This window comes from Haliotis rufescens, unplaced genomic scaffold (genome assembly GCF_023055435.1).
Source record: "Haliotis rufescens isolate VD_foot unplaced genomic scaffold, xgHalRufe1.0.p SCAF_5, whole genome shotgun sequence".
Lineage (NCBI taxonomy): Eukaryota > Metazoa > Mollusca > Gastropoda > Lepetellida > Haliotidae > Haliotis > Haliotis rufescens.
In genome coordinates, this window is record NW_025964223.1 from 19,012,109 (window position 1) to 19,036,498 (window position 24,390).

Genomic DNA, 24,390 nt, shown 5'->3' on the forward strand with positions numbered 1-24,390 from the left:
ATTGTTTCTAGGTTTGTCAGCACCATACCCGTGCTCTTGGGTTTCACCGAACTGGTAAACATCTGAGACCTGCATCACTTCGAGCGTTCCTTCCCACATTAAGCTGACACGCCACGATATAACTGGAATACTGTTAAAAGCAGTGTTAAACCCAGCTCACTCACTCCTTTTGCAGAGTTGCGTACCTTTGGTGCTAGGAATTGTTGGTTGGCATTCGAACTTCAAATTTACACCACTTTCCTTTGTCTTGCACAGTAGCTATTACCTATTGGCTTTCTTCTCAGTAAGTTGACAACCTTGAGCTACTAAACTGTTTTATGATCTGGAGAGATGGTTTTGTCTGAATGATTATACAATGTGTATTATTAAACTCCTGATCATTTTTCTTGCAGGTTAATAAGACGAAAAAATGGAAAGAAATTTGTGGTTTTGTGAACATTGGATCATCAGCTAGTGCTGCTTTCACATTAAAAAAGAACTATATTAAGTACCTGTTTGCGTACGAGTGCCAGTTTGATAAAGGGGGCATTGATCCTCAGCCGATCCTTAACCAAATGGAACAGGCTCTAGCTCAGAAACGAGAACAGAAACAGAAGCGAGCCCCTTCACCAGGTAATTAAGCTTTTCAGTCTGTTGAATCTGTTGTTGCTGACCATGGCAGGATACTTGCTGGCTACGTAGCAGGGGTTGGTTTGATATGTAGCCATCAGTTTGATATCCCAATGGAAATGTGGTCACATGTTCCAACGTGCACAAATTAAACTTCCCCTTTCAGGAATTTTATAGCATGCTTGATTCATGAAATGAGAACCTGACCGTCATTGTGGCTATTATGCATCTTTTTAATTGTTTTCTACAATGCTGATAAACGTATGGATAATATTAATGTAAGTACGTACCCCTGTTTAGTAGGGAATGGACATATTGAAAGAAGAACTCTTTGTGTTGACTACAGTGTGCTACAAGTTGCTGAAGTTTCACTTTAAAGGATATATTGTGAATGTAGCCATCATGTTTATGGACTGGGCAATCATACTGAGATCAGCACTTGCTTTTATTTTGGAAAGTCTCCCCGGAGTTTTAACTTTCTAGGTTGTTTACACAACACTTCTTTTGCCCATCTCACATCAAAATAAAGCCTCTTGATTTTATCCACATCCACCACATTGGCACTATCGCTCACATCACTAACATGCGTATAGATAGGAGTCGGGATTTAGGTGTAGAAAGTCCCTGTGTGTCTTCTTTTAGGAATCACGCACCACTTGGAAGGAAAGCTCATTGCCTTGGTGCTCAGTGTAGTTTATCGTCCTGTTCCTGTTTCAGCTGGATCTCAAGGTTCATCGTCCCAGGATGCATTCCGCCCGCCCAGTACCCCAAACAGCCAGGGGATGGACCCCTTCTCCCCAAGCATGCCTCCCCCATACATGCAGAACTCTGACGGGGCAATGGGGCACATGGGAGGAGGTGGGGGCATGATGCCCCCCAACAACATGATGAACCCCAACGCAATGATGCCTCCGCAGTCCAACATGCCCCACCCGTCCGCTATGGGTGGTGGTCATAGCAACATGCCCAACAGTATGATGGGGGGCCCCGGGGGCATGGTTCCCAACAGCATGATGCAGGGCAGTATGGGTCAGAATAGCATGATGGGGAACAATATGCCACCGAACAGTATGATGGGTGGCAGTGTGCCTTCGAGTGGAATGATGGGGGCGTCTATGCCCAATAATGCTATGATGCCGGGGAATATGCCAAACAACAGTATGCTAGGGGGCAATAGTTTTAACCCCCAACAGAACAATATGCTAGGGGGCAGCAGTGTACCTCCAAACAGTATGATGGGCAATGCCATGATGCCCACCTCCAGTGCAATGCCCCCTAGTGCTGGCACGACCATGCCTTCTACATCAGACAGTATAAGTGTTCAAGATCCATTTGCTGATGAGCCGACGTCTACTAATTCCCAATTTTCTCCCCGACAAAGTGTTAATTCTCAGATGCCGCCATATTCAAGTATGCAGCAGCAGCAACAACAATCCGCGCCCCCACCACAACAGCAACCCCCTCAACAGCAGCAGTCCCAACAGCAGCCAACACCTTCACAACAACAGCAACAACAGCCGCCTAACCAGCAACACAACAGCAACTTTAACTACAATGCTCGATCAGGAGTACCCCCAAATATGCCCCAATATTCCAGTAACATGACTCAGTCCAATATGAACAGTTATGGGGATGGTGTTCCCAATCGTATCCCCTCTCAAGGAGAGCAATTCAACGAGTCGTCAACATACCCCCGACCAGGAATGGAATCCTATCCACCTGGAGGTGCTCGGCCTGGTGAATCCTATGTTCCTGGTCAAAGTCAGTACATTGCCAGACCTCCCAGTGCACCAAACAGATTCCCCTTTGGACAGCAGTTTGAACGACCAGAAAGGTGAGAATATGTGCCTCCATACGAGGACCCATAAAGTGGCTGCACGCATGCACGTGCACACACACACTGGCACACTTGTGCACACACGCACACATGCTCTTTGAAACATACTAAACATTTACTCATTTTGTGTTTGATCTGGTATACTAAAAGAAAAAGTATAACAACACTGACTGGTTCGTGAGGTGATCTGTTAAATTGAAAAGAAAGTCACACAAAATTCATCATCACAAATTGCACTGCTCCATTTCGATATTTGTGATTGACACTTTTCTGAACATTTCTGTTCTGTGAATTGTACTGCTCAGGAAATAGACATGCCCTATTTGTTTTTCTGCATTTTTAATATGTATTTAAAACACGCTGTAAATATTACGTTGCTGTTGCATGCATTGAAATATTGTTTTGTCTCAGGTACGACCAGCAACCTGGCCCTACCCACCCCAGCCAACAGTATCGCCCAACATCCCAAGCAGGGATGATGGCTCCTAACCAGCCTGGCCCCGAGCAGATGTTGGGAGCCCGTTACCCGGGGCAACAGATGCCAGGGATGAGGCCGCCTCACGGAGGCCCCCAGGATCAGTACCCAGCACAATCGTACCCAGCACAGGGCCCGGGCTACACGGGCCCCCGGCCCATGATGAGCCAGGAGGGATACCCCGGGTACAACGGTCAACAGGGCTCCTTTCCTGGGCCCCGCCCGCCTATGGCCAGGGACATGACGGGCGGGATATACCGCACCCCTAACAAACACTACGCAGAGATGCCACCAGGTGAGAAAACATTCTCAGGATTTCCGCTATGTTCAGTTAGTTTGTGTACTGGTGTTGAAATATAAACAAAATGTTATATTTCATCTACTTGTATCATGAAAATACTTATACAAAAATCAGTTTTTTAAAACAGAAACTGACACACTAACATTAAATAATTTTGAAGAGACGTCGGCTCCCATAAATGGGGACAGTTTGAAACAGATGTTTAGCTTATATGATTGTTTTTTGGGGGGTAGGGGGGTTTAAGTTAAAAAATATTCTCTATTGATTAACAACTTTGTAATCTTGGTTAAATGTGTTTGACATTCCTTGATCAGAAGGAAGATTATCAGTAAACAGTCATATGGAAAGTGGTGTGGGTATTCTCACCTAGTTTTCCCATCTATGTGAAAACGTATATGTTCTTCTACGAAGTGTCTGTAGACTTAGCTATTTGCCAGATAGTAAGGGCGGCATTTGTTGTCTTTTTTGACAGCGTTTGGCCATTCATCGCCATATACAGAGCGAGGTATGCCTGTCCCTAGTCATGGGGGATACCCTCACGAGGGTATGATTTCACATCTTGAAGGTCACATGACTGGTAGGAGCTCAGTGATTGGTTTAAGCTTTTACTAACTCGGTAGACTCAGTCCCCTGGGCCAAAGGTCCAAGTGATGACTTGTCAAGGCTTGTTGTTCTTGCGTCCATCTTGCTTCTTTACTTTCTCTCTCTCTCTCTCCGTTAGTTGCTTGACCATGAAGCTAAATTTTGTGCTGATGATGCAAGCAATTGTTATTTATATTGAACACAGAAGTCGCTTATTTGAAATTGGAGCAATATTGAAAAGGAAGAACAAGATTCAAAGCAGAAATCGTACCATATCACATATACTACTCAAAAGAAGTTAAGGGACACCACATCCTTTCCTATTGCTATAGTAATCTGCCCTGGCATGACAGACTAACTGTAGTAACATGAAAGAATCAGGTCTTCTTTATCCTCTTTTGAGGAGTATACATGAAAAAAATTACTATAACTATGTCTCATAATCTATAAAGGACAGAAATTGGGAGCTCATTTAATTCAATATTGCTGGGATCGTTCAAACAAAATGTAAGGTTTTCCCTTTTAGGAAAATGGGGTTTCAAAGATATTCAAAATGATATCCTAGACTGAAATACATGGGCCTAAATGTATGTGACAAATATATCTGATGCATTAGTTTGCATGTAGCGTACCCACCCATACAGTTGCTGCTTATCGATTTACACATGCCAGTCATGTCGGCCATATTGAAAGTGTTGTATTGATCCATCGCTCCTTGCAATATTCCTGACATGTTTCTATTGATACCTCTTGATATTGCTCTTATTAATCAGTTAGTCTTGAGCTTTATGTTAATTCATTGTGAATTTGAACAGTTCTCAAAGGTTATGTATTTCATATGACATTGTAAGCGCACACAATGTAGGTGACCTACAGATCTCATGGCTGTTTCGTAACATTCTGACTTGATTTGCATCGTGGGAGGGAAACAATTCAGTTGGATCAATGGATGCAAATAAATGCAAAGAGTTATGTCTTAGAAACATTATGTGCAGTTTCAATTATGAAGTCGGATTCATCAAACAGTAGAATATTTGCTATTGATTATGGGTCTTGATGTTATGACACACACACGTTGATTTCATCCGTGAAAATCCGGGTTAGAATTGATCTTCAGCATCCCGTGCTTGTCGTAAGAGGCAACTAACAGAATCGGATGATCAGACTTGCTGACTTTGTTGATGCATGTCATCCATCATATCCTAATTGCATGGATCAATGCTCATGATGCCAATCACTGGGTTGTCTGGTCCAGACAGGATTATTTGCAGACCGCAGTCATATGGCTGGAATATTGTTGAGTGCGGCGTTAAACAACAAAGAACCACAGTTTGAATTCAGCTGTTTTATTTGAAGTAAAGTGAACCCTTCCAACTTAATGCGAACTAACTCAGAAATGTAACAATGAATGGGATTGGCCAGCTATGGTCGATTGTGGAAATACGGGATTATTACTACCATCTTAATATTTGTCTTAGACTCATTAGTTAGATCTTATTATTTTCCGAGAAAAGTCTTGTGGTTTTGACTAACCATTTTGTCTGATATGATATATCGCATCATATTAGTGTGTACTAATTGTTACTGACACGTCGTTGTTTGTCATTTCTAGTTTATGTGTCGGATGTCGTCTAAGTAGCCGCTTTAACAAACTGTTTTAACTTTGCAAAATATAGAAAGAAATATAACAAGGAATTGGATATTTGAAAGTCTTTTTTCGAATAGCACAGCAAAAACTCCTAGCTGCATATGCTCACCACAATAACATAAACATTGGTCAAACTTTAAAGATCATGTTATAAAAATTATATCTTTATGTAAGCTGCATAAATGAATATGGAGAATGATAAAAATGAAATGGAAGTTTAAATTTATTTATTAAGAAAAATATTTCAGTTTTTCCATGTCATTTTTTTATTGAGAAAAATATTTTAGCTTCTCTGTGCAATTTGATAATGTATCCATAACATTGTTGTGTACTATTTCAGATCCTCGACGAGGTGACGTTGGGCAGTGGTCTCCAATGGCTTCGAGGTACCCCTCCCAACAAGGCCCAAACTACATGCCACATGGCATGGCAGGCATGCCCCCAGTCGCGCCAGGGACACCACCCATGGGGCCATACAGCAGGGCAGGACCTCGAGGATCACCCCACCCCAGAGAAAACAAACCGTATATGACCAAGGCACAGGTAAACATGCCACTTCCTACATAGCAGCCATTGGTAGAACCACATTAGTTGACCATTATCAACATTAATCAACCGTATTCTAATTGGGAAAGAAGTCATTTATTTTTGTAAAAATGTTCTTTTTGAAGTGGGGATGGACATCGAGAGATCGTGTCATGCAGTGAAAGATGTTGAAAGGGGTAGATGTTTGCTGTTTTGCTGTTTGTGCTAAGTGCGGGAAGTGTTGCCAACAGCCTTGGAAACTGCTGTCATGTGACTCCCTTGACGGAGACCCTGACATTCTGTTGCACTTTCAATCTGAGGAAAATTATTTTAAGATTTAAATTTAGAAAAAAACCTTTGAACACTTGCTTTCGTCGTAGCTTGCCCAATTTGTTTACTTTTATGTGTTAATTTAAGTTACAGTTTAGCCACTTTTGAGCTTTTGTGCTAATAGACATTCTGATTTTGCATGCAGCTTCATAGTGCTAGTTGTAGAAATGTAGATTCTCAATCTTTCTCAATATTAACAAATTTTCTCTTGACATACTCGTCATATGCTGGTTGCTAGGGACATGAATGCAAACAGGGACATTTTCAGACAATGACATTGGGCCAAGTTGGAGGTGGGGTGTATGGGGTGGGGGGAAAAAGAGATTAAATATGAAAGCAAAACACGCTTTGGAACACGTATGTAACACTAGAATAAGTGACTTTGCATGCACTTAATAACCACAATGGAAGCTAACAATACAGACTTTGTCACATAAATGAGTTTTATTTGATTAATTGACACCTCATGTACATGTTTCCAGTGAGTAGCCATAAGCGGGTGAACCGATGCTCTGTAGTGGAATGTAGGATGCCAGTTGTTTTCTTTCTCAAAAGCAGCTTTCACCAGATGGCTGACGATGAGCCTTAAGGTAATGGGACACAGCTACTTTATGTTGCTGCTGCTGCACAGCGGCCTCCTCCGCGTAATCCGACACACGAGCTAGCTCGTGCCCAAGGGTCAGCTCCCCGTCGGTCAGCACCAAGGTTGGCACATGTGACAAATATGGCTACTACATATATCCCAGGAACTGTCCCACCTCTCCTCCTGTCTCTCTCCCCAGCTTACGTTAATACTGTGTAGTTCAGTAATAGCTTTTTAGATGTCTATATGTGGTCACCTGACAAAACATTGGGGTTCATCGTAAGGGTAAACTTCCTTCTCCAGCTCTGAATCAAAAAGCCATCCTGAAATATCTTGAAATCTACATTTGTTTTCTATTCAATGATTGGCTGAACACAAGCTTAAACTGTTTTTTCTTTCTTGCTTCTTTCTTTTTATTTTAGTATTTAAGGAAAGAAATTACGTTTTGTTAGCTGAAAAATGCAAGCTTTTGAATGTTGATTTTTGCAGCTTTGTATGGTATTAATTTAAAAACAAAACAAAAAAAACACTTAATTTCCTTTTGGTACAAAACTATTTTCTTTTTCACACCACATCACAGTTGTTTGAGAGAATTTTGTCTGTTCAGGTGATGAAACTGTTGCTTCAGTACAAATGGAAGTAGAGAAAGACATTCCTACGGAAATTATTTTTCATGTACTAATCGTTTTGTGAGGCGTTAACCGAGTTGTGCGAAGGTGTTAAGGAATTGTGATGTTGGCAAGATGATCAGTGAGGTGTTGCAAGAGGAAGCCCAATGTTTTGTAGTGGGTGTCCATGCTAGCTTGGTTCTCGTGTGTTGAGCTACAGCTCTGTTACACTCTGCTGATTCTTTTGCAGCAGAAGCCGGGTACTCTGTTTCCAAATGCTCAGTTCCCTCCTAAGAAGGAGATAGTGTTCCCCCATGACAGCGTTGAGGCCACACTACCGCTTCTCAATAAGAGGCGACGTCTGTCCAGCAAAGATATAGGTCGGTAACACCTGACTACGTTCGTCTGTACGTCCGTCTCTCGTTCGTACTTTCGTGCGTGTCAATCCTTCAATTTGTCCAAGTATTTGTAAAGATTTTTAAAAATCTCCGAACTCCGAGTTCACGACATGTTTTTTACTTAATTGTTCATTGTTTCACGTTTCGTGACTTTTTCGTCTGTAAACATGGAGGTGGTGACCGCTGACCTTTATGTCATATCAACCAAAATAATGGACTTCGGAATTTGAATATTTTGTGAGGCTGCGTCTAGTAAGTGGTACCTAGTACCAATGAGAACCAGAAAATTGCTTTGTGCTGCAAAGGAAAAGCAAATTTAGGTTTACAGCTTGTGTTTTTGGCAATATTTTATTTATTTTGTTTATACATGATTTTTTTCATCATTACATAAATAGACTGTGCTGATTTATTTTTTTGGTCTAAACAATTGGGCTTCAAGAAAATGGCATAGTGCTTATCATGTCCGAAGCCCATTACCTTGTACATTCAGGTAGCCACTCCATTTAACGTAGATATCCTCTTCATTTTCAAATCATTGTGTTACCCCTTTATATGTTCTATGATTACCTCGATATTCTGTAGATCCTATGGTAGTTCATGTACGCCCCCATGACTAATGCTGTTTACTAATGCCGCTTCTCTTTCTCATCAACAGGATCATTGGAAGCATGGAGATTAATGATGGCTCTGAAATCAGGTTTGCTGGCGGAGAGCACATGGGCTCTGGACACTCTCAACGTTCTGTTATTTGATGACAGCACTGTAGCTTACTTTAACCTTGTACATCTGCCTGGCTTACTTGAAGTGTTGATAGAACATTTCCGCAAGTGTTTGATGGAGATATTTGGCATATTTGACGATTCCGATCTTGGGTATGATCACAAGCAGGAAAAGTGTGCCGATGGTGAGTCAGATGGTGAAGAGGACAATTCTGATCCTGATAACCTTAAAAATATTCACGTTACATGGAATGGCAAAACTGTCAAGGTCGAGGAGGAATCCCCTGAAAGATGGGTGGCTGATAGAAAGAAATGGGACGTGTATAGTGGTTACAGTGGTAGGCGGAATCATTGGCAGCTAGGGGGCGGGGACCTGACACATCACATTGTTACACATATGGAAAGTGGCAAGACACACGATATGTTTACCAGGTTATTCTCCCACAGGAAAAGGACTAGAGAAGAACGTGATAGCGTAGTTAATGGCCCTGTGAGTGACCACAGTGAGAATGTGGAGAGTGAGGAGGTGGCAGGAAAGATAGACAAGTCATGTGTGGATACGACTGAGGAGTGTGTGTCGCACGAGGAGACAATCTCAATTAAAGTTGATCATTCTGCTGTGTGTGACAAGACGAAAATTAGAAACAATTTCATCAAATCCGTGCACATGAAGACCGAGCCTCGTGACTCGGGTCTTGACAGTGTAGACTCGAACGATTCATCATCAAATGAGGCAGCAGTGAAAGACAAAGCTGCTGCTGAAAAGTGTGCCGAGGACTGCAAGGAGTCAGAGAAGTGTGTGAATCATATAGACAAGTGTGAAAATTCATCCGATTCGGATCAGGAAGCTCCTTGCCTCACTAAGGAGGAACCCTTTGATCTGAACTCAAAGCCTGAAATGAAAAAGGATGCAGTAAAGGAAGAAAATGGGAAAGAAGAAAAAGAAGTAACTGAAATGGAGACGGACGAGGCATCAAAAGAGGCATCAAAAGAAGCTCCTGAGCCAAAGGTTGAATCTGACATTACAAAAGAGGAGGAGGATACCCCAACAGAAGCTTCATCCGAGTCCAAACCAGAGCCAGTGGATTCCAAGACAGGGGTTCTGAATTCCAGCATCACAAGTCGGGATGATTTGGCAGAGATCAGTCTGTCGGAGCAGTCTCTGCTGAATCTGTCCCACCAGGAGAGTGAGCTGGAGGAGGAGGCGTACCACCGGGATGAACCACCACTGTGCCTGTCCACAGAAGCCCAGGAGGAGCTGGGGCGACGCTGTGTCTGCATCTCCAACATCTTGCGCAGCCTCTCCTGCATTCCTGGCAACGACGTGGAGATGTCGAAACATGCCGCGCTGATGAAGGTGATGGGGAGGTTGCTGCTGCTTCATCACAAACACCTACCTCGCTCAAAGTGTCATCGGAAACTGGTAGAGAGGGATGTGGACACGGACATCGCCGAGCCAGACTTGATGGGAGACATTTGTGAAGGCAACGGGGAATGGTTCTGGAGCTACTTGGATGCTCTGCGTGAGAATACATTAGTGATATTTGCCAACATCTGTGGACATCTAAACCTATCGGCCTACTCTGAGAAAATCTGCTTCCCTATACTGGATGGACTTTTGCACTGGGCAGTGTGTCCGTCATCCTGTGCTAGAGACCCCCTGCCTAGCATGCCCCCCCAGTCCGTCCTCTCACCTCAGCGACTCGTGCTTGAAGCTTTGTGCAAATTGTGCATACATGACTATAATGTAGATTTACTGTTGGCAACTCCTCCTTTTGAACGGATTGTGGACCTGTTTTCAAATTTGTGCAAATTGGTTTCAAATAGGAAGGACCAAGTTCCACGGGAATTTGCTCTAGTTCTCTTATCAGAGTTAGTGCAAGGTGACAGTAGCGCTGCTCGGGCCATTGCTCTGCAACACCCATGTATATCATTACTTGTAGACTTTCTGGAAACAGCTGAACAGAATGCATTGCAGGTGGCAAACACACAGGGCATAGGAGCTCTTCAGAACAACCCGGAGGTTATGGGTACTAGTCTTGACATGTTACGGAGGGCTGCCACCATCCTCTTGAGCTTAGCTAGAATTGAGGAAAATCGCAAACTGTTTGTTCATCATCAAAGTAGGTTGTTAGCCTTAGTCATGTCGCAGATTCTGGATCAGAGTGTTGCTCAGATTCTATCAGACGTTCTGTTTGAATGTTCCCTGTTTTCATAGTGAACAGAAGAAGATTGCATCACGTGAAAGTGGATCCACACAGACAATTTCATGTTATTCTTAACTTTTCTAAAGTTTTTAAAAAACTTTAATTGGAATTCTAGAATGGATATATATCAAATAATTTTTACAAGAAATTTGAAAGAAAGTGAATCTGATTCTACTGCCGTTGGTAGGTATGTTAAACGTTGCACAGCTTCCTATGCCTGCCAAGGCTTCTATTGTAACGCTTGTGCTGTTTAAGCATGGGAGAAACCCTATAAACAGACAATTGCCATATCATAAGCAACATTGACATTTCCCAAACTTACATTGATATCTGTTTTTCACTGCTCATAGAATTGGGTTTCTCATGTACCCGAATGTTCAAGATGTATAAAATATTCACTTACATTTGTTTATAGAACATCCGTTTTCATATCATGTTTTCATGCTGTTTCATTGGATGCCTTTGAAGGGAAGCCATGTTTTGATTGGCTCATTTATCATGTTGCTACGGAAACAGAACTGGAGCCATTTTCTCCTGAAATCATTTGACTTCATATTGGTGTCGCGTGCGGACGAATGGACTATTATGTTGTGTTATACCCAGTGAGGAAGCCATATACTCTCTATATCTCTTCCTGCGTTTTGTACAGTATGTGTAGATACAATTTCATGTCACAATTCTTATTCAAATAAAATTGGTTTTGTGATTGCACCTGGCACCTGTGACTTGTCGTCATACCCTGACTGAGAGCTGTTGGGCGTCGACCATCATCACATGTTCAACACTTCGCTAACGCTCATTGGTGCCCAAATGCTGTCGGGTGCTGACAACATCTTCACGTCACCATGGCAACCCTCATCGGTGCATCCAAACATCACTCACTGGTCATCGTGCAAAGGCTTAATAATCCATGTCAGAATTGAGAAATAAATGTATATAGATAACAAGATAAACCAAATGCCTTGGTCTTGAATAAGCAGCAGGAGCCCGATGGAAGACCTCCCAGTATATGCTACTCAAAAGAAGTTAAAGAACACCGATTCTTTCATATTACTATAGTTTATCTGTCATGGCTATGATCTATGAAAGAATTGGGTGTTAACTTCTTTTGAGTAGTGTATGTTACAAGCAGTGAACAGTGTTTACACTTTCATAACAGAATATTGCTTCCCAAGCATCAACACACTAGCTCTGGATTAGAGTCTGAGACTGCAGTATGTTGGCAATTAAGACCAGTTCGTATAAAATTTGTAATGAAATTAGAGCTGCAGATATTGGGAAATAAGTGATTATTTGTAACTTTACACCAGGAAAATTGTAAAGCACCACCCCTTCAGTTCCATGTATGCTGAACTTATATGCATCTTTTGGAAACCGGTCATGTTGATCAAATGTTTTCGCAACGTACTGGATAGGTTTGTACAAGGACTCGGTTGCTCATAATGTGTTAAGGATGGTGTGGTATCTGATGAAATGAAGTTGAGCAAGTTGATTTAAAGGGCAGTCCGACCAACAAGTACCATGGGGCAGTGACAAAACGTGAGATAATCAATTTCATGAATAAAACAAATGTGTTGTCAGAAAATTTATTCAGTGTAAAATTTCATTGTGGCTATATGATACATTAAAAGGTGGTGGTCAACATTTGTTCTAGGTGTATGTAAACGTGTCAAGACTAAGTCCTACTTGTCAATAATTTTACCATGTTTCGAACCAAGCGTCCATTGTTGGTCATTATACACAACTAAAATGTGAGTTTGGTGGCTACAATGAGAGATCTGGTTGGTGGCGTGTATTGACCACAAATTTGCCAGTCCCGGACTTGATTATTTACAGGTTGCCATGGGATGAAGCTGGAATAAGCTTATTTCGGCAAAAAGCACCACTCCCTGAACAGTTCAGTGAGGATACATCGTTGAGGTTGCGATTCAACAACATTTAGCACTTTCAGCAGGGGCGGTCGGGTAGCCTTGTGGTTAAAGCGTTCGCTCATCACGCCGAAGACCCGGGTTCGATTCCTGGCATGGGTACAATGTGTGAAGCCCATTTCTGATTGCCGCTGCCACCGTGATATTGCTAAAAGCGGCGTAAAACCATACTCACTCTCACTTACAGCAACATCATTAACACTGACATTACATCAGACGTGCAGATTTTGTGAAATGTTGCACTACACCAAACTTCATTGATCACGTTGGAGTATTTTTAAGTATTCATACTTGACAATCTACCGTACTGAATCGGATTAGTGAAGTTGTCACACCAGTTTAGTGAAATAAGATGGATTATGGATACTCCCGCTTCTGATTTGGAACCAGAGAAAAGATGCTTGACATCTAGTCTCTAAAATGAAAATATTTTTCTGAAATTAAAGTTAAAATGTCATTCGAAGGACCCAAATATTTCATTTTGAGAAACTGCAGTCTTGCCAAGTATTATAGACTTGTTATGGATTGTTTGAATATATTTGTTTCTGGGTTTGCATAAAGCACAAAGACAAAGGACCAGTATTGTTTTTAGGAATGAAATATTTACAAATTAGCCTCGGGAGTGTTCTTTGACTAATGCTGTTACATTTACAAATGGCTGGTTTAAGATATGAATGAATTAGGGCTGGGAAGAGTCCACATTTACACTACGTACCCGGGTACCCATCCCACTATTACCCGACCCCACCCGGGTACCCGCTGTAGGTCTCATGAGATAGGTACAAATGTCCATTTGGGAATAGTTTGACCGTAGCCATGGCAAAATGTATTTAGATCCCCAAATCGAACGATTTGGTCATGCATTCACTGAAGTTGACTTTTAGTTTTATCTATATTCAAACATATCACTCCGAAGACCCGGGTTCGATTCCCGACATGGGTACAATGTGTGAAGGCTATTTCTGGTGTCCCCCGTCTCTCTCCCCCCCCCCCCGTGATATTGCTGGAATATTGCTAAAAGAGGCGTAAAACCATACTCACTCACTCTATTCAAACATATAACGTCAAAAGGGATGCGTGCATATTCAGAAAGAAATGGGAACATTAGTCACTTATAGTGCAACCGTGGAAGTTCTAGATAATTTTGCTAGTAAACAATATACCACGTGACTAACCACGGTAGTACTGTGTGTACCGAACCACCCGACCCGAGTTACCCGTCCCAGCCCTGGAATGAGTGAGTGTAGTTATAACCTATATTTACACAATAGGATTGGACAAAAGTTCGCCATTTACAAGATCCTCCCCCATACTGGAATATCAAGACATTGATCATGATATTTACACGTTTGGCTTAACATAATCAATTGGTGCTTGTACTGGGGAGATTAATTTGGTATGTGAACGCTGAATATGACAATTCTTTTTATTTTTCTTAAGGCCCAAAGACCCATAGAACACATGCATTTAGTTGTATGATATAATGTACACATATGTCATAACTTTTTGTTCTACATTTCCATGGTTCTTGAACATACACAAATTGAGCAAGCATAAATATTCTTTTCGTATTTCATAAACAGACGGATCTTATGTCATGACAATTTATGATAGAGGAAACATGAAGGGCCTATGTAATTATCACCGATGCGTGACGGTTGCCAAACCTGTTTCTCACCGACACTGACAAAGGAGATAATACTCAAGTCTTCTGAAATAAAATCTTAATTTATTTAAAGGGAACGAGTAAGCCATCTTGACCACGTGTTCGAGGAGTACCCCATTGAGTGTGGACCCGAGACTTCAAGGTGGACTCGTTCAACTCGTCTGTGCACGAATTGTAACAAAGGAGGCCCTTATTGTTAAATTCGGCGCAAAACCACTCCCTGCATATTAATAAAGCTCGACAAGCAGGCAACGCATTGCAATATTTTATTAGTTGGTTTAGGAATATTTGGTGGTCGATTAAAAATAATTTCAACTTCCAGATTAATACTGTTACCAAGGGTTGAATAAACAAGTTTTAACTTGGCAAGATACCGAAAATATTAACCTTTTGTTACGTACAACTGAGATAGATTTCGTCACGCACGCACGCACAAACAAACAAGCAAACAAATTGGAGAAAAGTCGACGAAAAGTATAAATTTTCCGAATTGATATGTTTTCTAAATTCAATGGTGCTGTGTCTGTCGGTATCGTAAACCAACTTTTAAAAAAAAGGCCTAAGCGTTGATGTCTCGCACGGGTGAATAGTTGGGAGCGAACAGCAGGACCAATAATACGTTGACCGACAATTCCAGGCTGGTGAATTGCTTTCAGGCCACGCATCAGTATAATTATGTTCGTTTGATTCTCATTTCCAGGGCGGTCGGGTAGCCTAGTGGTTGAAGCGTTCGCTCGTCACGCCGAAGACCCGGGTTCGATTCCCGACATGGGTACAATGTGTGAAGCCCATTTCTGGTGTCCCCCGCCGTGATATTGCTGGAATATTGCTAAAAGCGGCGTAAAACCATACTCACTCACTCACTCTCATTTCCATTCATCCCACACAATACCGTTCTTCTAAAGAAATGTTTTGTGTGTCTTGTTAGTGTATCATTTCGTCCTCGAAAAGACAAAAACGTAATGAATTTTCGTTTCATAAAAACACCACCGCACTGTGTTTTATCGAAACGATGTGTGACCGCCTCCGTGGTCGGGTGGACAGCATCTGCCCGGAGAGTGGAAGGTCGGTGGTTCGATCCCCTGGCCTCATCATACCTAAACATGGTACTTGTTATTACCCTGACTGATCGCCTCGGAGTCGGTATGCAGTTTCCAGGTTGGGATATGCACGACGATTTATAAATCCAATAATCTTTAAACTTCCATTATCACCTTCTGTACCCGGCGCCCTGATGATGTTTGAGAAAGGGAAGTAACTCCATTGCTTCGTTTTTTTCACCTGCGCTCTCAGTACGACAAATGCTCAATAATGCATCATCTGTGCACATATCTTAAATAGACAGTCAACAGTACTGAATTGAACCCCAAAATAGTAAGGATGGTTTCAGGGTGAAATAATTGCCGAAAAAACACTCGTTAAACTGTATAGGCTGAAACGATTGCACGTTCGAATGATCCATTTATTGTTAAACGAAAAAGCTGCTTCTTTCGACTTTTGCACCAAGTAATACGAGTTGTAGTCTAATGTCGGCATTCGATTAATGTACACTAATCAAAAGAAGGTAAAGAACACCCGATTCTTTTCAGATAAAGACTATTGATTGAACTAGAGCATGAAACAAATCGGGTGTTCTTTAACTTCTTTTGAGTTGTATAAATCACGAACGTATACGCACGCACAGGTTTGAGATTTGTTTGCCGTTCACATAACCCCTTTCCGATAATCAATGATTAATAATACATTGTATTCATCCAGTAACCTGCATGAAGAAGTTGCCGAGACCTGTTCAGGGATAAAAATCGGAGTGTGCTAATCCGAATATAAGGTACACGCCTCGTCTAGGAAGTAAATATGTTCATTGAAGACTCTAAATAATGGCTCGGGACATCCGCCCGGTGACTAGGCCGACATAAACTGTAAACTCACTGTGAAAAAGAAGACTAGCTGTGGTTATAATGAACACATTCATTTACCGTATTCGACGTAATAAGCGCCCCGCTCTAATAAGCGCGATATTTGCTAAAATATTGGCTAGTGAACACCCCTTCCGATTGATCAATGTACACAAGACTTATTTATTCATGTATAATACACACTTGTGTGTTATATGCAGCCTTAATTACGGGCAGTTAAATTTTCTTTAACTTTTCTTTTGAATCATTTCAGGCAGTCAGCATAAACCACGAAATTAACGATCTTTCAACTCTGTTTTTTTCCCACCAAAATTATACTCTAATAAGAGTCCTCTATTTCTAATTTGAAGGAGCGCCTTATTATGTCGAATACGGTATTTGTAATGTATATGAATCCTATTTGTGATATTTGACATCAAAGAATGACAGTTTCTTGAATGATGTATATTCTATAGCTATGTGTTTAAAATATATATTGTTTGTGACTTTGTAATTGATTTAATTCTTTGTTTTAAACATGATTGAAATATTATGACGAGTGACACGTGACCTTCAATATTTTTTACGGGCCGTTTTCGAAAATTTGGGCCCATTTGGGCAAGGCGCCTTTTTAGTCCGTACACCCAAAAAGTTGGACTAGCTGCATACAGAAAACATACTACAACCAAAGACGTATATACGTCCGTGCTACAACATTCCCCGAAGGCCATTATCGTCGGGTCATAGGTTTCCGGACATAGTTTTCGGATGACTACGTTTAACGCGAATACTCGCGCTATAACGAGGGATGTGGCTTCACACAGACATTGTAAATACTACGATGATGGCTTGATTTTAAGATAAAGTTGTTCCACAACACAAACCTACAGGGGTGAACGTAAGCTGTAAAATGTCAACCTTAAAAGCGTTGTCTTGTGGAACGGGACCCTGGGTTACATGTTGTGGGACAGTATGATGTTATATACTACTCAAAGAAAGTTAAAGAACACTTGATTCTTCCGTAATACCATAGTTAATCATGCGACAGAGTAACCATAGTAATAAAATAATAGGGTGCTCTTTAACTTGTTTTGAGTAGTATACATACACTAAATTGCAGCCACATCGGACATATATACCCAATGACAATAATCCATTCTGGTCTAGTCACCTTTTATGAACACTTGGTACTGTAGGTGTACATTTTCTGCCCTGGGAGCCCTTGTACAAAACAACCTTAGCGCTACGACTGTCGTAAGTCTAGGTTAAGGTATGGGAGTTACGATCACCTTAGCGCTACGACTGTCGTAAGTCAATGTGAAGGTATGGGAGTTATGATCACCTTAGCGCTACGACTGTCACAAGTCAATGTGAAGGCATGGGAGTTATGATCACCTTAGCACTACGACTGTCGTAAGTCAATGTGAAGGTATGGGAGTTATGATCACCTTAGCACTACGACTGTCGTAAGTCAATGTGAAGGTATAGGAGTTATGATCACCTTAGCGCTACGACTGTCGTAAGTCAATGTGAAGGTATGGGAGTTATGATCACCTTAGCGCTACGACTGTCACAAGTCTAGGTTAAGGTATGGGAGTTACGATCACCTTAGCGCTACGACTGTCGTAAGTCAATGTGAAGGTATGGGAGTTATGATCACCTTAGCACTAAGATCGCTTTGTACAACTGCACCCTGGACTCTCCTAGTCTATCCACAGAGTTGACATAATCCTGCTTCTCTGTTGAGTTCACTGTAGGTTCTGTAAAGATGATCCAACCAACTCAACAGTCAAGACAAAAAATCAGCAAAGTTTTAATTTAATGTATCAAAAGGGAGGAAGTGTACACCAGTGCACAGAAGAGTTCTTTTTTAATGAGTCAAAAATTAATGCGTCATGAGTGCTCTCAGTCATGTAGCGACTAGTTTCACTGAGCACACAACTGACAACATACATTGACAAACCTGTTAGATGTTACCAGTGAAGATCCTGGTTAGAATAGGCCTTCAGCAACCCATGCTTGCTGTAAGATGCGACTATGCTTGTAAGAGGTGACTAACTGGATCTGGTGGTTAGGCTTGCTGACTTGAATGATGCATGTCATTGTATCCCAATTGCTAATCTCATGCTCCTGATGTCAATCACTGGATTTTAAGATAAGCTTTGCTCATGGTGTAGACCACCATTTACCTGACCATGCATAGATTGACCACAATGATATAGTTGATGGTGCATAAAACAACATTTGCTCATTCCACAAAGGTGCTGTGAGGTGAAATAGGGTTTAACGTTGCGTCCAAGATTATTGCACTAATATAGTGACATGCATGTACATGTATATGTGTGTGTGTGTGTGTGTGTGTGTCTGCTTGTACTAGTCCGGACTGATGCCGATTTATAGTGCTAGCCCACTGAGATACCATGCCGCAGTTGAACATGAATACCCAACTCAGACACAGTATACTGACTCTGAGCCGACCAGTCCTTGTTTTAGCCAACCCCTTAATGCCAAGTGCCAGACAGGGTAACAACAAGTACCATCTTTTAACATCTTTTGGTCTGATGGGGCCTGGGATTGAACCCCGGACCTTCTGCTCTCTGGGTGGACACTCTACCACCAGATCACGGAGGCGGTCCATTCCACAAAGGAAGCAGATAGATTTGCTGAGTTGGCAGGGCCTAGTGGTGTACAGTGATGATCCAGTGTCCCAGAGAAGCTGGATTAATGGCAGGTCATGGGATCCCCAATATTCAAGCAATATCACAGTGGGGGACACCAGAAATAGGCTTCACACAAATGTGGGGATTTGAACCCGGGCCTTTGGTGTGACAAGGGAACACTAGGCTACTCCACTGTCCCAGACCTACTGATAAGGGAAGGTTGGACCCAGGAAGTTCTTTCTAATGCTGTCTGGTAGGTCTTTCTGGAAGCCGCACCACTGACATGTGCAGCCATGATGAAGTAGTGTCTCAGACCATTAATTACCTTAAAGTGAGTAAGTTTGGTAGTCACATGAAGATCCGGGTTAGAGTTGGTCTTCAGCAACCCATGCTTGTCGTAAGAGGTGATTAATGGGATCGGGTGGTCAGGCTCGCTGATTGGTTGATGCATGTCATTGTATCCCAATTATTGGTTCAAAGCTCATTGCTCATGTTGTCAACCACTGGATTGTTGGGTCCAGACTTGATTATTTACAGACTGCTATCATATAGGTGGAATATTGCCGAGTGCGGTGTTAAACAACAAAAAACAACAACAACAAAACAAGACACTTCATGATGCCACAATTAGCATGTCCATCCCTGCATCTCGTACACACTTGCCTCAGCTCTTCACTGCAACCACATGTACAAACTGGGTGAGTGGAAAGTCCGTGAGTGGGTGGTACATAGACATTGCCCAAATATGGGAAATCAAACCCTCACCTACGGAATCATGAGTGAATATGTTTACCACTAAGCTACCCCACCAAAGTTACCCATCCAACTCAAAGAAACATTGTCTGTATTTGTAACACACTTACTAGGAACTTCATCTTCTGAAAGAAGACAAACTGTATTACCTACCTTCTCCAGCACATGGTCCTAGAGCAGTTCAGGTCTATCAGGATGGCTCCATTAGACAGCCCTTAAACCCAGAGGATGAATTGTTTCCTTATCACACCATTGGCCCGCATCCATGGTGTAGCAGTATCGGAGAGCTGAAGGTCAGTGGGTCAAACCTGGCTGTGCCATACCAAGAGGTGTTAAAAGATGGTACTTGTTGTTACCCTACCTGGCGTTTGGCATTTAAGGAATTAAACAAGGACTAGTAGGCTCAGAGTCAGTATAATATGTCTGGGTCTGGGGTATTTATGTTAAACAGCAGCATGGGTTTATCTCAGTGGGCTAGCACTATAAAACCGTCATTAATCCAGACTAGTACATGCAGCCACTAACACAGACACATTCACTTCGCTATATAAGCAAAATAATATTGAACGCAATTTTGAACCCCCATTGCACCTTCCCACACCACGGACCACTTGCTTTTGTGCAGAGTTACCTCCCTTCATAGGTTTACATCTTTGAGCAATCACAAATCTAGTCAGCAGCTTACCTCTGCTGTTGGGTTTCACCACAACGCTCTATTAACTTGGCTTCTGTCTACCTATAACCAGAAGATAGGCGATGGCCGAAATCTTGAAGGCTTCGACTGGACGACAGAAAACAGCATACAGATTTGTATCACATTGTTCGGCTGCCGCCTGTTGGTGAATGTTTGTTAGTAGTACCAAGCTTGGTGCATGAGTGAGTGAGTGAGTATGGTTTTACGCCCCTTTTAGCAATATTCCAGCAATATCATGGCGGGGGGACACCAGAAATGGGCTTCACACATTGTACCCATGTCTGGAATCGAACCCGGGTCTTCGGTGTGACCAGTAACCACTAGGCTACCCGACCGCCCCCTTGTTGCATGAAGCAACAGTGGATCGATTATAAAACCTCTACATTCTGATTCAATTTGGTTTTTTTACAGCCATTAATCAGATAGAGCTGGCTGGGTGCATTGCTCCTAGCATTACTAAAATAAAACATGAAAATGGACTTCTTTCTTAAATAACATTTAATATACAAACATGTGAATATATATACAAAGAGGAATGTACATATTCAAGGGTGTGGACTTTCTGCATCTTCTGCATAAACATACAGATCATGTGGTGCTAACCTCTAACTGACATTACGAAATATTTCCTTCAAATGTCCTGAAAAACCCACACTAATAGGGACTGCATAAAAATAACTACAAAGTTTAACATAGAGTTCTTTAAAGAAATTATGATATATTAACAAACACAATTATACAAAATGTCTCAAAAACAAATCGGGCAAAACCAGTAACAAGATTAATATATCAAATTGTGGGTAAACTTTTCACACTTTTCAGCAAATCATACATACAGCTGGTGATGACTCAAGTTTTCTCCTCTCAAGTTCTGTAACTGTGCTACATTCAGATGCAAACAGAGCATGTTTGTGTGAAATAAGAACAATATATCACAATTACCCATCTTATTTTTACTTACTTGCGTAGGTGTATGCATGAAAAAACTCCTGTAATACTGCACTATAATAAAACACAGCGTAATTACCCTTCAACTTGCCAACCTGTAGTTCTTTACAGATTTATATTTAAGAAATATTGTACGATAAACAACTGCGCCCCTCATGGTTCATTCTTCCTGCAGTGTTTTATTGTACGAGAAACAACTCTTCTTATATGAGATATCAACAGCTGCTTTGAGGATGATGATAAAATGTACAAGCTCTAAAAATATATACCCGTATTAAAATAATAACTTCCTCAATAGAATCCGACCTCAGCAATGTCGGACAAGTCTATTTTATGCAAAGGTGGGTATTTCCCTCATATTCTCACAATCTTCACGTCGATTCTCCCAATACTGATTGTCATATCTCGAACGTTTTTGGATGTAATCAATCGGCCATCACATTTATCTACGTGGCCCAGCTACATCTATGTGGAACAACTCACTAGACACTCCCCTCTCAAAAATAACGTCGCCCCAATATACATCATCAAATTGCGAGCGCATGTTTAAATCGCCTGAAAGGACGTCATGATAGAACCATGTTTTATTGTCAATCAAACCACACTTTGTTCTTCACTGTTCTTTGTAATTCATCGCGTAGACATCTTATATTTACTGGTGGAATGTAGGCATCACACATTCATGACCCTGCGTATTGTAAATTAGACATATATGCAATCTCATTAAAATCAGATCTGAGTTCTCGCTGTCGCTAAACAAAGATCTGAGGACATCCCATTACAGGTCATGTCAGAACGACCTTTCATAAGATCAATCAAAGCGTGGCTTACCAGATCATGAAAGTGACAGTTGGAATGTATTGTCTCATCATGCAACCTCGAAAACGTTAATACAGGGTATTCCAAACGACAGTTACGGCCCGTACGACTGATTCCGTCAAAATTACCTATCTATCTCTGGCTTCCATGGGATAAACATTTGAACGGAGGAGGCGTTGCACAGTATGTGGGAAGCACTGCTATACAATCTCAACCACATATTAGACATTCCGGAATGTTCATTTGTTCAGTTTTCAAAATTCGTCAGGTTGAAACGAGTGCTGTAAAGCTCAAGAAAGCTGATTTCTAATTGGCTTATGTCAACTTCTTGTTAGTCATTTCAGTCCTGGCTCTTGCACGCAACATACACCACATCTTCCAGGGCTTGTGAGTATGGCTCATAGAAAGCCTCACTCACTCAAACCATCTCCACAGGAGCCATCACCGTTAGCAGAGTGCGACCTCCCCTTCAGCTGTGTGAATCCATAGCTCTCCCTTGAGTCCAGTTCTCCACATAATATCCCACCATTTTCACTAAACTCTTCCATTGTTTCTGATGTCACAGAGTTTTTAGTGAGGATGCCTCCACAATTACTTTGAAAATTCAAACACAATCTTCTCTTGGCTTGGCTTCTGCAACATCTTAACTGTGATGTTCATTGCTAGAGGACTCGTGTTCCACATCCATAGGGTTGTCAACGGTCTGTGCCCTCTTGCTGGCGGAGTCGCCAGACAGTGTGGTGGTGGACGATCCCATTCTTCCGGAGACACACCTTGTCCCCATCCTGGAAGTCCAGCTTCTGACCCTGCGGCTGGGTGTGGTTGATGTAATGGGGACAGCGCTGTTCATTCACAGCATCCACTGACTTTCTACAGCACAACAGTCCTTGGTGTTAAATAGCAGATCCAAACTTGGCAGTGAAGTCAATTCTAGTCTAGAGACTTACAAGCATTGGGTGCTGGGGACCTATTCTAACCTGGAATCCCCACGTGGCAGTTGACTTACAAGCATTGGGTGCTGGGGACCTATTCTAACCCGGATTCCCCACGTGGCAGTTGACTTACAAGCATTGGGTGCTGGGGACCTATTCTAACCCAGGTTCCCAACATAGCAGTTGACTTACAAGCATTGGGTGCTGGGGACCTACTCTAACCCGGATTCCCAACATAGCAGTTGACTTACAAGCATTGGGTGCTGGGGACCTATTCTAACCCGGATTCCCCACATGGCAGTTGACTCACAAGCATTGGGTGCTGGGGACCTATTCTAACCCGGATTCCCCACATGGCAGTTGACTTACAAGCATTGGGTGCTGGGGACCTATTCTAACCCGGATTCCCCACGTGGCAGTTGACTTACAAGCATTGGGTGCTGGGGACCTATTCTAACCCGGATTCCCAACATAGCAGTTGACTTACAAGCATTGGGTGCTGGGGACCTACTCTAACCCGGATTCCCAACATAGCAGTTGACTCACAAGCATTGGGTGCTGGGGACCTATTCTAACCCGGAATACCCACGTGGCAGTTGACTCACAAGCATTGGGTGCTGGGGACCTATTCTAACCCGGATTCCCCACATGGCAGTTGACTTACAAGCATTGGGTGCTGGGGACCTATTCTAACCTGGAATCCCCACGTGGCAGTTGACTCACAAGCATTGGGTGCTGGGGACCTATTCTAACCTGGAATAATTAGATAAACAACAGTAACAACATTCCATACATAAGATAAATAGTTTGTTGTTTGTTTGTTGTTTAACGTTGCACTCAGCAATATTCCAGCTATATGATGGCGGTCTGTAAATAATTGAGTCTGGACTAGACAATCCAATGATTGACACCATGGGTAATTGGGGTACAACGACATGCATCAACCAAATCAGCGAGCCTGACCACCCGATCGCATCGTAGCCCTAGGATCGCTATGTGCAAGTGGACCCAGAGTTTTGTTTCACAAAGAAATTGTAGGTATGACTATCTTAAGTCTAAGTTTGAGTATGTTAGTAACGATCATGGTAGCACTAAGATCGCATTGAGCAAGATTTCCGTTTCACAGAGCAATTGTAGCGCTATGGCTATCTTAAGTCTATGTTAGAGTATGGTAGTAATCATCATCTTAGCCCTACGATCACTTTGTGGAAGGGGGCACGGGTGGCCCAGTCGTCTAAGGCGCCGCGATTCGCTGTGCAGAGTTGCGTCTCTT

General features: G+C 42.1%; 1 protein-coding gene across 7 annotated transcripts in view; it reads left to right on the forward strand.

Moving 5' to 3' along the window:
• Nucleotides 1-11,533, forward strand: part of LOC124145249 (AT-rich interactive domain-containing protein 1A-like) — a 61,447-nt gene extending 49,914 nt beyond the window's left edge. For 6 of the 7 annotated variants that reach the window (XM_046514987.2, XM_046514982.2, XM_046514986.2 and 3 more), the window contains 7 exons: nucleotides 393-612; nucleotides 1,327-2,443; nucleotides 2,858-3,216; nucleotides 3,695-3,799; nucleotides 5,793-5,995; nucleotides 7,749-7,878; nucleotides 8,552-11,533. In XM_046514987.2, the coding sequence (XP_046370943.2) occupies nucleotides 393-612; nucleotides 1,327-2,443; nucleotides 2,858-3,216; nucleotides 3,695-3,799; nucleotides 5,793-5,995; nucleotides 7,749-7,878; nucleotides 8,552-10,833 (4,416 nt within the window). In that variant the 3' untranslated portion in view covers nucleotides 10,834-11,533. The remainder of the gene's footprint in view (nucleotides 1-392; nucleotides 613-1,326; nucleotides 2,444-2,857; nucleotides 3,217-3,694; nucleotides 3,800-5,792; nucleotides 5,996-7,748; nucleotides 7,879-8,551) is intronic. The other variant, XM_046514985.2, reaches the window with a different exon arrangement.
• The last annotated feature ends 12,857 nt before the right edge of the window (nucleotides 11,534-24,390 follow it).